At 55.0% G+C, this 13,814-nt stretch overlaps 5 protein-coding genes across 5 annotated transcripts; 2 read left to right on the plus strand and 3 right to left on the minus strand.

The window, feature by feature from the left end:
• Window positions 1-494: 494 nt before the first annotated feature.
• On the minus strand, window positions 495-701 carry CTAM01_02475 (uncharacterized protein; the record flags this gene model as incomplete). The annotated part of the gene is made up of 1 exon (XM_060518513.1): window positions 495-701. The coding sequence occupies one exon, from the start codon at window positions 699-701 to the stop codon at window positions 495-497; it is 207 nt and encodes a 68-aa protein (XP_060387146.1).
• Window positions 702-2,046: 1,345 nt separating this feature from the next.
• CTAM01_02476 (HMG box protein) lies at window positions 2,047-4,253 on the plus strand (the record flags this gene model as incomplete). The annotated part of the gene is made up of 2 exons (XM_060518514.1): window positions 2,047-2,344; window positions 2,509-4,253. The coding sequence occupies 2 exons, from the start codon at window positions 2,047-2,049 to the stop codon at window positions 4,251-4,253; spliced, it is 2,043 nt and encodes a 680-aa protein (XP_060387147.1).
• A 786-nt stretch (window positions 4,254-5,039) lies between these two features.
• Window positions 5,040-9,043, plus strand: CTAM01_02477 (CAP-Gly domain-containing protein; the record flags this gene model as incomplete). Its single annotated transcript, XM_060518515.1, has 3 exons — window positions 5,040-5,424; window positions 5,519-5,611; window positions 5,691-9,043. 3 exons carry the CDS (start codon window positions 5,040-5,042, stop codon window positions 9,041-9,043), a joined length of 3,831 nt encoding a protein of 1,276 aa, XP_060387148.1.
• A 281-nt stretch (window positions 9,044-9,324) lies between these two features.
• On the minus strand, window positions 9,325-10,215 carry CTAM01_02478 (signal recognition particle subunit SRP19; the record flags this gene model as incomplete). The annotated part of the gene is made up of 1 exon (XM_060518516.1): window positions 9,325-10,215. One exon carries the CDS (start codon window positions 10,213-10,215, stop codon window positions 9,325-9,327), a length of 891 nt encoding a protein of 296 aa, XP_060387149.1.
• Window positions 10,216-11,181: 966 nt separating this feature from the next.
• Window positions 11,182-13,364, minus strand: CTAM01_02479 (uncharacterized protein; the record flags this gene model as incomplete). The annotated part of the gene is made up of 6 exons (XM_060518517.1): window positions 11,182-11,289; window positions 11,341-12,122; window positions 12,188-12,473; window positions 12,539-12,586; window positions 12,661-12,828; window positions 13,275-13,364. The coding sequence occupies 6 exons, from the start codon at window positions 13,362-13,364 to the stop codon at window positions 11,182-11,184; spliced, it is 1,482 nt and encodes a 493-aa protein (XP_060387150.1).
• Window positions 13,365-13,814: the final 450 nt, after the last annotated feature.

Genomic DNA, 13,814 nt, shown 5'->3' on the forward strand with positions numbered 1-13,814 from the left:
ATGCCAGTGCCATTCTTTCCTAACAATAACTAGATGGAAAATGTCCTTCACCGCGTCTTGTCTTTTTTCCTGGCTGCTCTCCCAGAGTTCCCGTTCTGAACCCCGGCTCCCCCTCCCATCCGTCCGTACTTTTGCGTCTGTCATCAGAGACATCACCAACGCCAAACGCATTGTGTCCTGCCGATCAAATTTTAAAATTTCTAGTATCCAACAGACAGAAGAATGAAGCAGAGGAATTTCCTCATGGGCCCAGCTTATCCGCCCTTTCCCTTCTTTTCATCACGTGGGAGATGTGCCCAACCAACCTAGCCTAATTTCGGCCGGGGGTTGAGTGAGGAGAGGGAGGGGGGCAGACTTCTTTACATTGTCTTTGTTCCTTTACCGGGGCGGGCTTATGATTGAACATTCCAACCGGGGAACACAGCGCTCTCGTCCTCTCTGTGCATTCATTCCTTTACTGCCGCCTTTAATCTTCTGCCCCCGGTACACAGTCCTCATTCTGATCCTGGCCACACCCATCCAAGGGTCATTGTTTCTGACGTCCACCCCCAGCCCATGAGTCTGCAGTCGGTCTGCGGCTTCTTTTGAAGAGAGGGACTGGTTGGCAAAGCAGGGGGGGGCAAGGAGGAAGAGCCCAGTCGCGGCGGCAGAGACAGCGGCTGCTGCATTAGTAGCAGCAGCAACACATGCGGGATGGGCATTGTAGATGGTCTGGGCTTGACTGCATTGCTGATGACATGAAAGGAAAGAAATGCCTAAAATAACATGGGGGGGATGAGAAATCCAGACTGCTTTGAGCAGCACATAGCCTTCCTCGTCTTTCATCCAACCAGGGTAAACCTCTACCTATCCTCACCAAACAAGACTTGAAGTTGAATGTGGAGGGATATTCTTCAAAGTCGCGTCTCCGTGTCTCGTTGTTGTTCATACCTTTGAGTCATTATTCATCTTTTTGCGTCCTCGTCTAGGTCGCTCTTGCTACCGCCGCATCCTTTCCCGCCTTTTACGGCTCCATCTTCGGACTTGGGGACCCGAAACTTGCCTAATTCTTGTTCTCAAGGTCTGAGGGCAAGAAAGGCATTTGCCCATTTCTTGGCCTATACTCTGTCTCTCCGTCTCCAACGCTCTATGCGAACGGAACGCCTGGGCGAGTCCTAAAGAAGAGAGAGACAGACATAGACGACGCGGGCACCGGTCACCACAGGGCAAACGCTTCTTCACAAAGAAGCCCATTTCCCTCATCTGCAACAACCTTGGGTCTCCGGCACATTCCCGAGACACATTTCCCACCCCCCAAAGGATCAACATCTCTCTCTCTCTCTCTCTCTCTCTCTCTCTCTCTTGCGAGCTTGCCCTTCTTACTTCTTTTCCGTTTCCTGACTTCAGTTCGTCCATCCTTCCCGCCTCTCCCTTTGCTCACCACTCAGATCCATCTCCTTCCCTGCTCAGAGCCGTCGGTTAACCGTCGTCGTTGACGCTGGTCGCTGTTCGTCGCTGTCGTCTCGACGACATCGTACCAACCGCCCTGCCTACCCTGATGTTCTTTCTTCCCCATAATGGCCACCTCCATCTTTGAACATAAAGTCATTGAGTTAGACAGTCATTGTCTGCTCGGTTTCTGCTGAATGAGAAGTCGTCGTCTTGATATCACAAAGGAGAAGGGGAAAAAGGTCGGAACGAACAATCGGCCATCGAACAAAAGTGATCTCGGCCCCGTCTCGTCTCGTTCCAACTTACCGATATACTGCTTCGCCTGTCTCTCGCACGTCTGTCAAATCATTGCTGCCTTTCCTGCTCGCCCAAGTCCACAACTACACGGATTCGCCAACACTCTTCGAACCCTAACTCAACCCTAGCATCCCGTCGTGTCTCTCACCATTGACAACGTACATACACCCCCTGTCTCTTCTGCTTCTTCAAACGCCCCCCTTTCCGAAGCATGGTGTAAGTCCAAACGTCTCATAGCTTCGAACGCCTCGCCCACTTGTCCCCAGTCCCAACTCGCATCTGTTTGCACACCTCCTGCAAACCCTTACAACCCAAAAGATGACAGATGTGGTCTCTACGCCTCGGCCACGGCGGTCAACCTCTTCCTCTGGTGGCATCTCTGCCCATTCGGCCATGGAACGAAGAGCGAGCCAGGAGACGGACGAGGGACCAAACTCTGCAGGCTCTGCTGGCAGTCGCGCGAGCAGAAAGCGCGTTACGTCCATTGATATCGAGGAAGCGAACACCTCTAAAGTGAGAAACCTCAGCTTGGAGACCAGACCGATGAGTAGCCAGAGCGGCAAGGATACCATCTGTCTCTGCACGCCCGGACTCAAGATCCCAAGGCCTCGCAACCGTGAGTCGCACATTTCCCGCTCTTCATCCCACATCGTCGGTCGACACATATTCGTCACAGGCCTGATCTGAGACCGGCCTCGGGGGACTCTTCTTTGTTGGACGATCCAAACAGACTGCTGGGCACTTGTGTAATGCCCGTTGACTGACGTTGTTCTTTGACAGCCTTCATACTGTATAGACAACACCACCAGGCTACCGTCTCCAGCGAATTCCCAGGCCTTTCCAACCCAGATATATCCAAAATCATAGGACAGCGGTGGAAATCACAGGACCCGCGAGAGAAGGAAATTTGGAGGCAACTTGGAGAAGAGGAGAAGAGACGGCACGCGGAAGACTACCCAGATTACCGCTATCGGCCTCGTCGGGGTAGATCTAGGAGTCAAACAGGATCGTCAGCCTCGACTAATCCAGGACGGTGCCCCAACTGTGGTGGCAGATTCATCGCAACGCCGAGAACGCCGTCAACACCAGCAGGCACACCGACAGTCGCAAAACCAAAAATGCAGCCGCATCACCCGAGCGAGGCTCGCAGCGGGGACAGCGATCACCTTCGGCGTGCTTTACCTGGAGAGAAACAGCCCTACCAACACCAACACAACAACTTGCGGGACGTGGAAGAAGAATACGAACCAATGTCGCCATCCCCCGAGCTCAAACGACGCCGAATCAACCCCTCTACGGGATATTACCAGGCAGTTCCTTCATCCGGTCCATACACAGGCCATCCTCTATCGAGGCAGCCTAGGTCATCGGTGAGTATGCCTCCTACGCCGCCTATCGCCGGCTACGGGCCTTTGCCCGGTCCATCATCACTCGCGAGGCCCGGGTATAGTAACATGGCGCCCCCTCCTCCACGACCGCCCCATCCGGCGAACGCGGGGCCAAGCCGCGGCCCGGGCTACGATGAGAGTCTTCGACTGCCGCCCCTCCAGACCCAGTCGTCTCCGCCAATCAACAGAGACAACGATATAAGCGACCGCCCGAGTGCACACCCAATGACTGGCATGGGCATCGCAAACCCGAGAGATAGATATGCTCAAAGCCTCGAGGCCATGATCATGACGATTCCTTTCTGGAGCAAGCTGAAAGTCCTGCAAAAGATCAGCCCGACCTTGGCTCCGCCGGGACCGGCCAGTCCTGAAATCGAGATTCGCGGCGCAGTCGTTGCCGTTGAAGGGGCTGATCCTCGACAGCTAGAGCAGGTGGGAACGGCAGTGCATCGGTCTCTCCTCGGCTTGAGCGAGATTGATCTGAAGACGTGGAGCGAGGGACCGAGTACGCCGTTGTCTGGCCTGTCGGCCGAAGATGACGCAAGGATGAACGACACGGCCTCTGCTGGCGGCAGCAGCAGGAAGAGCAGCCATTCGCAGCCCAACTTACACGCCTCGGAGCTGTTCTCTAACTATATGGAGAGCATCCTGAAGTGGCATGTGAAGTCGCGAGAGATCATCAAACACGTCTCCACTAAGCCGACTTTCGCATCGAATCCGCCTCCGCTCACGAGGCGGGCATCGGAGGGGGAGGGTGTCGGGTCTCGACATAGTTCGATATCGGTACCCAGCAAAACACCAGTTGCGCTGCTCCCCGCGGGATTCAGTTTGACTCTATCAGACAAGTACGCTTGCACATTGCCCATCTATGATTGCTATGCCCCAATCGACCATTGGCAATGGGTATCGACTTTGTGGAGGGGAATCATTGGACCGGACCTTGTCATCTACGTCAAGTCAGTGACTGAGGAGGAAATCACTCACGCAGGTGCAGTTGAGTTCCGAGGCCACGGTGTGATGGTGGTGAGAGTTGCGCATAATAAGCCATTGGACGAGAAGACTGAGCGACGCATCTCTTTTGAGTTGGTGGAGTGGATTCGAGGAGGTAGCTATCAGGAGGGATTCGGGCGAGGTTGAGATGGCTACAAAAGCAGACTTAATAATGTGATGATTTTCAGCGGGATGCGGTGACGGATTTCCTTCTTTTCGGATTGAGACACACTATTGATTTTTCTTGACATAGCGTAGGCGTAGATAGGCAACCAAAATACTGAGCAAAGGTATTGAGTCGATTATTGGACAGCGCGTGCTTCGAGTGAGTGCATCTGAACGCCCAAATAGGTCAAACGATATCTCCCTGCGTTGTGTCGAGAGCCGATCTGCTACGCCCTGACTACTTTACAGAGTGATGCATTGCATGGGCGTTTTGCTGAAGGGAATGAGACAATGTCGCTGTGTATTTCTTTGAAGCCCGTTTGCTTTGTGTTTGAGGCAGCATTGTTGTCGTCTACTACCCGTGTCTTCTTAGTAAGGCCTTATAATGGATGTCGGTCACTTGTGCACAGTACTGGTGTATGAAGTTATCCATTAGGAAGTCTCGCTTAAGCTCTTAGCGGAAGACCCTGAGATGCGAGGCAGAAATTAGCCAATCAGGCACTGACTTTGTATTGACATCACCCCTACTAAACCCCTTGTCAGTTTAGTCGCAGGTGCCGCAGCAGCAGCAGTAAGCTCCAAGCTCCAGCGCGTTTATCCGATTGGGACGCGCTCCCAATGGCCCCCTGGGTGACATCCAAACACAACGTAATCTTCCAAATACACACCACTCATCACGACGGGGCCTCAACGACTGGCCTACGCCCCACGATACCGACAGCAGTAACGAACATGGTTATCTCCCAGTAGACTCACAATCGCGGAACAATGTCGGAGCTCGCAGTTGGCCAGACGGTACGTCTATCAGACGGCCGGACTGGCATCGTTCGCTTCGCCGGTGGAACGCACTTCGCTAGCGGTGATTGGGTGGGCATTGAGCTTGAGGATGATAGCGGGAAGAACGATGGCAGCGTTCAGGGCGAGCGGTACTTTGACTGTGCCCTTGGGCATGGCATGTTTGTGCGCCCGACGACATTGGCCATCATCGCCCAGGCGCCTGCTCCGGCGGCGAAGCCAGCAGCTCGCAGGCCTAGCCGGCCGAGCAGCTTCAATCCTGGCGCTGGGAGGACGACCAGCGACACGGGTTTGACCAAGAGGATGAGTCTGAATGCGCCGAGTCCTAGTCCGGGACCTAAGGTGTCCCGGCCGGGGAGTACATTGAGGGTGAGTGTACAGATACCTGTGTATACCAAGAGCAACGACTCACCATGGATATGTAGTCACCGACCAAGTCACCCACAAAACAGCTCGGATCAGCAACATCGAGTACCGCGCCATCGCGAACTACCACACCGTCCAATACACGTACACCAGCTACAGCTGCCAAAACGCGGCCAAGCGTGGGAACCTCTCGCAGCTCCATGGGACCTCCACCGATACCCGCCAATAGAACCACGAGACAACCCTCGACATCTTCAGCTCCCACACGGCCCACCCCAGGAAGACCTAATAGTGGTCGACTTTCCATCTCTGGACGGACTGCGGGTTCTGCGAGAAGGCCCTCCGCGGACATGGGAGCTGGGAAGAACGCCGACAGCGGCGAAGACGCAGGTGCCACGTCTCCCAACAAAGATGGCGAGACAAGCCCCGTGAGAGCAAGGACAAAGGCTTTGGAGAAGCTCACATCAGGCTCCGCGTCTACAACGCCTACAAGCTCAACAAAACCAGCGACAACCGCCCGTTCTACAACAAATGCCGCCGCTGCGAATAGAGAGATAGAGGACCTCAAGGCCAAGCTGAAAGTGCTTGAGAGAAAGAGATTGGAGGACAGAGAGAAGTTGAAGCAATTGGACCAGGTCCAAGGCGAGCGGGACAGATTCCAGTCGATCATAGAAAAGTTGCAGGCGAAATATCAGCCTCAGCAAAGCGAGAACAATGAGTTGCGAAAACAATTAAAGGAGGCAGAGGAGAGGTTCGAATCCATCGAATCAATGCAGATGGAGCATGAGACCGCCTTGGAGCTGGCCACATTGGACCGTGAGATGGCCGAAGAGACGGCCGAGGTTCTTAAGGTTGAACTTGAGGCTCTGAAGCAGAAGTCGGAAGAGCTTGAGCTCGAAGTGGAAATTCTCCGCGAAGAGAATGCGGAATTCGGCCAGGGTATGTCAGCGGAAGACCGAGCCAGCACCGGATGGCTGCAGATGGAGAGGACGAACGAGCGGCTCCGCGAAGCTCTCCTGCGATTGCGCGACTTGACTCAGCAACAAGAGGAGGAGCTCAAGGACCAAATCAAGACTTTGGAGGATGATCTCCAAGAATTTGGCACCGTTAAGGAGCAGTTCGATGCGGCGAAAGAAAAGTTGGCCCAATCCGAGGCTGCAGTTGAGGATCTTCGGCAACAACTCGATAATGCTTTGGGCGCTGAAGATATGATCGAGGACCTCACTGAGCGTAACATGAGCATGTCTGAGCAAATCGAAGAACTCAAGGCCGTCATCGAAGATCTCGAAAACCTAAAGGAGATCAACGACGAGCTGGAGATCAACCACGTCCAGAACGAAAAGGAGATGCAAGAGGACCTCGACTTCAAGGACAGCGTCATCACGGAGCAGGCGCGACGGGCGGGCGAGCAAGAGGAGGCCCTGGAGGACATGGAATACACCCTGTCCCGCTTCAGAGGACTGGTCACAAGCTTGCAGAGCGACCTCGAGGACATGCGGGCGTCACATGCTGTGACCGAGACGGAATCCGAGCAGCTTAACAGCAAGTCTCGCGCTATGATGGACCTGAACATGAAGCTCCAGATCTCCGCCTCCAAGGCCCAAGTCAAGACGATCGACCTCGAGCTACGACGACTGGAGGCTCAGGAGGCCGAGCAACACTTGGAGATTGTCAAGATGTTCTTGCCTGATACCTACAAGGAGGACCAAGACTCTGTGCTTGCTCTGCTGAGGTTTAGGAGATTGGCCTTCAAGGCCGAGCTCCTGCAGTCGTTTATCAAGGAGCGTGTCAACGGCCAACCTCATCCTGGCCACGAGGACGACGTCTTTGCTGGCTGCGATGCTATTGACAAACTTACATGGGTCGCTTCTATGTGCGAGCGCTTCACTAACGCCATCAGCCACTGCTCGATTGAACAGTTCCAGCGGTTCCAGAATGCCTTGTTTGAGCTGGAGCCAGTGGAGCGGGCGCTCAACGGATGGATCGACGGCTTGCGACGAGATGACCTCAAGGAGCAGAAGTGTGCGGACGAACTCCAGCGCACGATTGCGCTCATGTCCCATCTCGCTGAAGTTCACCTCACCAACGAGCTGCCCGACTTTGCCGAGGACACGTACATGCAGACTGTCGTCATGCAGAGCCATCTTGAGTCTGCCGGAGCCACCTTTGCTGCTTTGCGTGGAATGGTCCAGAGAGTTGTGCCCCCCGAGTCTGAAGACGATGAGATGGCGCAGCACTTTGGCAAGAAATCCGAGTTTGTCGTTGCTCAGACCCGGAGTGCCAAGGTTATTGCTGGAAAGGCTGTACGGGCCCTGCAAGATCTCAAGTCTCGCTCGCTGGCGTTGCCGCAAGAGACCAAGGAGTCCTTTGAGCAGTGCCAGGATGCCACTCAACAGCTGGCAGCGTTGGCTCGTGAGATTGGCTCCGACTTGCATACGCTCCTACACGAGGAAGGCCGTAACGAGCCCTTTACGTACCGCGAAGTCCAGGATACAATCTCCAAGGCCACCACCAAGGTTACCATGTCGAGCGAGTCCGACCTCTTCTCAACGTACCTGTCTAGGCTTCGTACTCTTACCAGCCAGATCTCAGACCTGGCCGCGCTTAGCGCAGATTTGTCCCAGACGCAAGAGTTTGAAGTCAGCCCCGCACCGTGGAAGCTTCGTTCCCAGGAGCTCAAGGCCATCAAGACAATCCCCGTCGATGCGGAGGAGGAGATGCGCCGCCTTAAGGAGGAGCACAACGAAGCCCGCGTGGCGATTGCGCAGCGCGACGAGAATCTCAGCACGGCCAACCTCAAGATTGAGACCCTCGAGTCGAGGATGAAAGATGCTAATGCCAAGGCTTCCCGCATTGAGGATCTCGAGGCGCAGATCGAGGCTGCGAAGCAAAAGGCTGCTAGTCTCAAGGAAGACATTGATAAGCAAGACCGCGAGCTCAAGACACTGGAGACGGACCGCGACAAGTGGAAAAAGATTGCCGGCGACAGCAAGGCTTTCGCGGACGGCGCCGGTGCAGCGGGCGCCAAGGCCGGCCAGGAGCGGGCGGTTGCTACGGCGCGCGAGATGGATGCTCTCAAAAGCGAGATTGCGAGCCTGCAGGCTGCCGTGCGATACCTTCGCGAGGACAACAGGCGCGCCAGGACGACGGAGCAGCACAACTACGACTGGCTGGCGGAGCCGCTCACCAAGTCACCTTCCGTCGTGGAACAGCGCCGCGCCCTCGTCGTGGCGGAGGGCAAGGATGTTCTCAGCGAGCTGGTCAAGTTCACAACGTCGGCCCGCGTATACGACCTTGCTTCCCTGCCGGAGGACAAGCTCGCGTGGAAGCCAGCGCGCAGCACGCCGCAGTACCACGCGGCCAAGCAGAGGGAGGACCTCGCGGCGTGGAACAGCTGGCGGAACTCGGTGCTCAAGAAGTCCGAGGTCGTGCTAGGGCGCAAGGATGGGGCGGCGGCGGAGAAGAGGCAGATGATGAAGAGCGTGGCGGCGAGATTGCAGATTCGTTTGCCGGACGCGGACGGCAAGATGGTGCCCGGCGGCGGGAGGGATGTGCAGATTGTGGGATCGCGCGAGTGGGAGGGAATACAGGGCCGACTGGCGGCAGTATGATTATCATGGAAGCGATGCGATGTGGCAGAAGGACTAGTAGGATGTTAAATACCCCCTGAATCCCAACCTTATTCTTCAAGTCTAGCATGCTTAGATTGGGCTCCCTCAGCCTTTTTCTACGACCTTCCCCTTTGTATCTCCGTGATGTCGTTTTAACTTGGTGACCATTGACCGTTGGCCGTGGCATGTTTTTTCATGACGATGCTTAGAACTCCTTGGATGTGGTCCACCCCTGGTTTCCCTTTTGACGACTCTCTTTCTCTTTTCTCTGACAGTCCACTTCAAGCCTTGCCCTTGCCCTTCTTCTTCTTACCAGCCTTCTCCTCAGCACCGCTACCACCACCACCCAAAGCACCCCCCTGAGCCTGCTGCACCAACGCCGCCATCGGGTCCCCGCCCCCCTGCATCTCCTTCATCATATCCTTGAACAAGTTCTCGCTGACGCCGCCGCCCGTCATGGCGGGACTGATATACGGCAACAGCTCGCCCATCTTCCACCCGCGCGGGACGGCGGGCCTAGGCCACGGCTTGCTGGGATCGTGCGCGGGAGCACCCTGCACGCGCGCCTTTAGGGCGGCACTGTCCTCCGTCGTCGGGTTGCGCTTGAGGTGCTCGGCGACGAGGATGTACAGGTGGTGCTTGTTCTTGATCTCCTGACACCCCGCGGGGCGGCTCGCCGCGCTGGCTTTGCCGCCGTCCGGGCCGAGTTGGCCGTTGAAGCGCGTGCGGATCTTGACGCGGCCCGGGTTCGCCCAGTCCTTTGGGTGGAATTTGGCGGGCTCGAAGAGCGTCGGCAGGCGGAGGGCGGCGCAGGCGTTTACGATTTCGCGGGCGATGGGGTTCTCTACGGCAAGGGATTTGGGGACGCGGCGGCCTTCGGCGCGTGTGCGGCGGGCGTCAAAGTAGATTGGGTAGAGGCACTGGAAGTCTGCGTATTGCTTCTGGTCGACGGTCGTTTGGAACTCGGAGGAGCCGCCGCGGGGGCCTGAGCCGCTGCTGGCGGCGGCGGGGGGGATGGTGGAAGGGTTGATTTGCGGTGCGCGTGGTGCTGACGATTTGGGCTCGACGCGGCGCATGATGTCGTTGTCGGCAAAGTCGTCAATGTCGCCCTCGGAGGGGTCTGATGCCTCGAGGTCGCTGTCTTCGACCTCCTCTATGCGTGGGTGCGACATGGTGGTTGTGGTTTGTGTGGGGGGTTGTTGGTGCGGTATTGTCTGGCGGACTATCTGTGATCGCCACTTCTTGTTTTGTACCCGATTGAGCTCGTGACTCTCGAGGTATCAGTCGCTTCGGGAGCTTTCGTCGTCGTCGTTGGTGGTGGGTTTGGAGGCCTGGCAGATGTGAGGTGAGGATACAGTTGTGGATTGAAGAGGAGGCTCTCTCTCTCTGCTAATCCACTCTGGGATTTTGGCCGGCAGGTGTGGGGTTGGTTGCAAGACCACGGCTCGTGGTGGGGTTTGGGTTGGAGTGGCGGGGTCCACTATCTCGCTGGGGCTCGGCAGACAGGCACAGGGCATTACTTCACCTCAGCTCATGGGTAGCTTACAGACGAAGGTATACACGAACACTCGTTTTTCTCTCTGCAAATAACCCGCAGCTTCATGGATGTGGCAAGAGCGATGGCTTTTCGTGAAAACAAAAGAAAAAGTGCCTACGAGGGAATTCGAACTCATGATCTTCAAAAATATAAGCCACCGGGGGTCAAGATGCTAGCGCGGAGGTCGGGAGTGAGCAGTCGCAACTATAACGCCAACACGTCTCCTCATCCGATGGTGACAATCTGAGCAAATTGCTGACCCATATAGTTAGAGCGTGATGCAATGGTTTTGCAGGGCCAGAAATTCAGGTACGATTGGTCCTCCCTCAAGCGCTACGTGAGCCTCACTGCATGAAGAAAGTATCTGGAAAACAGCTATCCATGTATAGCTATACGAAGCTCATTTGGCAAGCTCAAATTGCCAGTGAGAAAGCTAACCATACAAGAATTAATTCTCAAAAAGCAAACCCAGTACGTTGAGAGACCAGCAGCAGATGAGTTACGACTTTCTGTGCCACAGCCAATTCCATGTGCCATAGCAAATCCTGTCCCTTTGTCATTTTGTCTCTCCTTCCTTCTAAAATCGGCTTCGAGAAGCCGTTCAGTTTTCGTGAATTTTGGCATTCTTGAACTTTGTGCCAGGTGGATGATCCTCAACTCTGAACTTGCAATACGGGTGGGTGCAGGTGGTTCCAGTCACGCTAGGACACTGCGAGACTTGTTAGTACACCTTCTGCAAGAGTGAAAGGCAAAGACTTACATGATGTCCGTAAATGCAGTTTTCCACGTCACACTCCTGACCGCTGGTGCAGGGGTTGAGACGAGTCAAATGGGCAATGGCGTTAATTTCATCCGGGTTGGGCTTGTATTTGTGTTCGAAGCAGCACTCATCGCCCTTGGCACAAGGACCGCGCAGGTAATGGTTGTTGCACAGCTTGTCCTTACCTGTTCGTTTCTTAATATTGTCCATGGCTGTTGCGTTGATGGGGATAGGGGGATCCAAGCCACGCTCGCCAGGGTTCCATGCCGGTGTTGCCACTTTTGGCTCCGGAGCCTTTCGAGCTGGAACATTGACGGATATTTTAGCCAACGGGGTGGTGATGACAGGCGGCGGGCTAGCCTTAGCGGTGACCCCGGCCCAGGAAGAAGAGGCTGTCGTCGCCAATGTAGCAGGGGGTGAGGTTGGCGAAGCCACCATCACAGGCGAAGATGTTGACGCTCTAGATGGAGCCGGAAAGAAATGTACCGACGCTGGTGCCTGCGCCGAAGATCTGGCGTATGCCTCGGCACGTTCAGCAGCGCGGTCGCCGCTTCTATCAATGAGCTTTTGGTTTCGGAAAAGGCTGGGTAGCGGGTCGAGGATATGAACGTTGGTGTTTTTTAGCTCTCTGACCGTAGCGACGCCCTCAATTAGACTGACTCTTGAGCGAGTATCTGTATCTTGAAGGATTTCATCGAGGAAAGGGGCATAACCAGCATCGTGGGAAATGCCTAGCAAAATCTGTCTGCAGTTGTAGTTTCGCAGATGCCAGCGGGTGGCCTCTATGGCAATGTTAGCCCATCTGTCACTACTACAACATCACCATCTAGTCTCGTGTACAACGCACCTTTGATCTTCGAGTCGGCACGTTCCTTACCGTGACCAACGTCGATGAAATCAAACGAAGCTTTGGCCTGTGTGAAACCCAGAGAAAACTCCCTGAGCTCGGACTCGCTATCGAGGCAGCCATCTCTGCGCATAGCACGTCCAAGACCGGATAGATTGGCGCAGACTTTGGCGACGATTTCAACCTCACCCGACTGGCTGCCAACATACTCGGCAACGGCAGTTCGGAGGGCGTAGGCGGCTTGCTTGCCGCCCTCGATACCTTGTCTGATAAACGATTCTTGGAACTATTGAGAAGGCGCCGAAATTAGCATTACATCGAAAACCCGAGGTAGTAGTCGGGGCTACATACAAGAAGTCCATCTCCATCAATTAGAATCAAGACGTAGGGATTGCGATTCTGCGAGGTTTAGTCACTCTGGAGCTCAAGGGTGGGGAAGAAGCTGCTGGGTAGCAGACGGCGCCGCTGTCTACCTTCATGTAGCTGTTATCATAATCAAGCTCTTGTAGCATCTGCTGCATCTCTCTTCTGGAAGTGGTAGCATGCTCGAGGTCGAGCTTTGCATTGCGCAGCTCCTGCTTGAGTATCTGATTTTCATCGGCATATTGGCCCTGAATTTCTTTGCAGTATATCAAAAGGTCCTGTGGTATCAAACGAGGTTAGCGGAATGTAACTTTGGTCAAGGTTCATAACCTTGTTCAGAGGGGCGGTCCCATGTTGGGATGGACGGGAATAGCAGTTCGTCGCGTCTCGTGCAGGTGGATTGAGAGTGGGCTTGGAAAGGTGGCGATGAGGGAAGTAGGGGATCAGCAGCCGAAGCGCGTCAACAATGATAGCTGCAGCGCCAACGCCAAACAGGCGCTGAAGCTAGACGCGGTAGCAAAAGTTGACGACATGCCTCGAAAAGCTCGAGCTCAAGCTCAATCTGGGGGTGGCTTTGCTGCGGGACCCTATCGAGCAAGGGACAGGAAGCTTTGGTCTCTCTGCAGACGCAGACCAGCCGTGGAAAGGACGCAGAAGATTCAACCGGGAGAAGGGGTGGGCAGGCAATGGCAAACCATGAGGGAAGTGGAAAACGCAAACGTACCTTCATCAACTGGTCGCTGGCGTTCTGGTAACCCTGCAAGTTCTGATACCGAGTGACAAAGTCCATGATCTCTGGCTTATCCAAGGCCATTTTGTTGGATGGTTTTTCTTTCTTAATGCCTGATCCGATGGCCGAAGGCAAGGTGTTGCTCGGCGAGAAAGGAAAAGAATGTAACGGAGATTGGCTACTGGTGCGAAGGTAAGGTGGGAGAACAGGGGCCGAATTGTTGGTGTTGATGCCCAGGTTGTTGGTGTCAAAAGGCGACCGGGTGGTCGTGGTATGAGTGGTGGTGGGCATCTTTTTCTTTTTTTCCCCCTCCTTCCCTCAGGCAAAGTGAGAGCTGCTTTTTTTTTTCTGCCACCAGTCAGATTCAGCGAGCGAAATAAATTGAGAGAGCCCAAGCAGGACGAAGAGTGAGAAAGGTGAGGCGGACGCTGCAGTCCTTGTGTGCCAAAGGGAAAAGGCAAGAAGTCGCGGCGGTAGTCTCAACTGCTGCACTCTCTATTGGCGCCAGCAGGTGCAGGTGCAGGTACGGTAGGT

This window comes from Colletotrichum tamarilloi, assembly GCF_030869305.1.
Source record: "Colletotrichum tamarilloi strain Tom-12 chromosome Unknown Scaffold_5.1, whole genome shotgun sequence".
Taxonomy (NCBI): domain Eukaryota; kingdom Fungi; phylum Ascomycota; class Sordariomycetes; order Glomerellales; family Glomerellaceae; genus Colletotrichum; species Colletotrichum tamarilloi.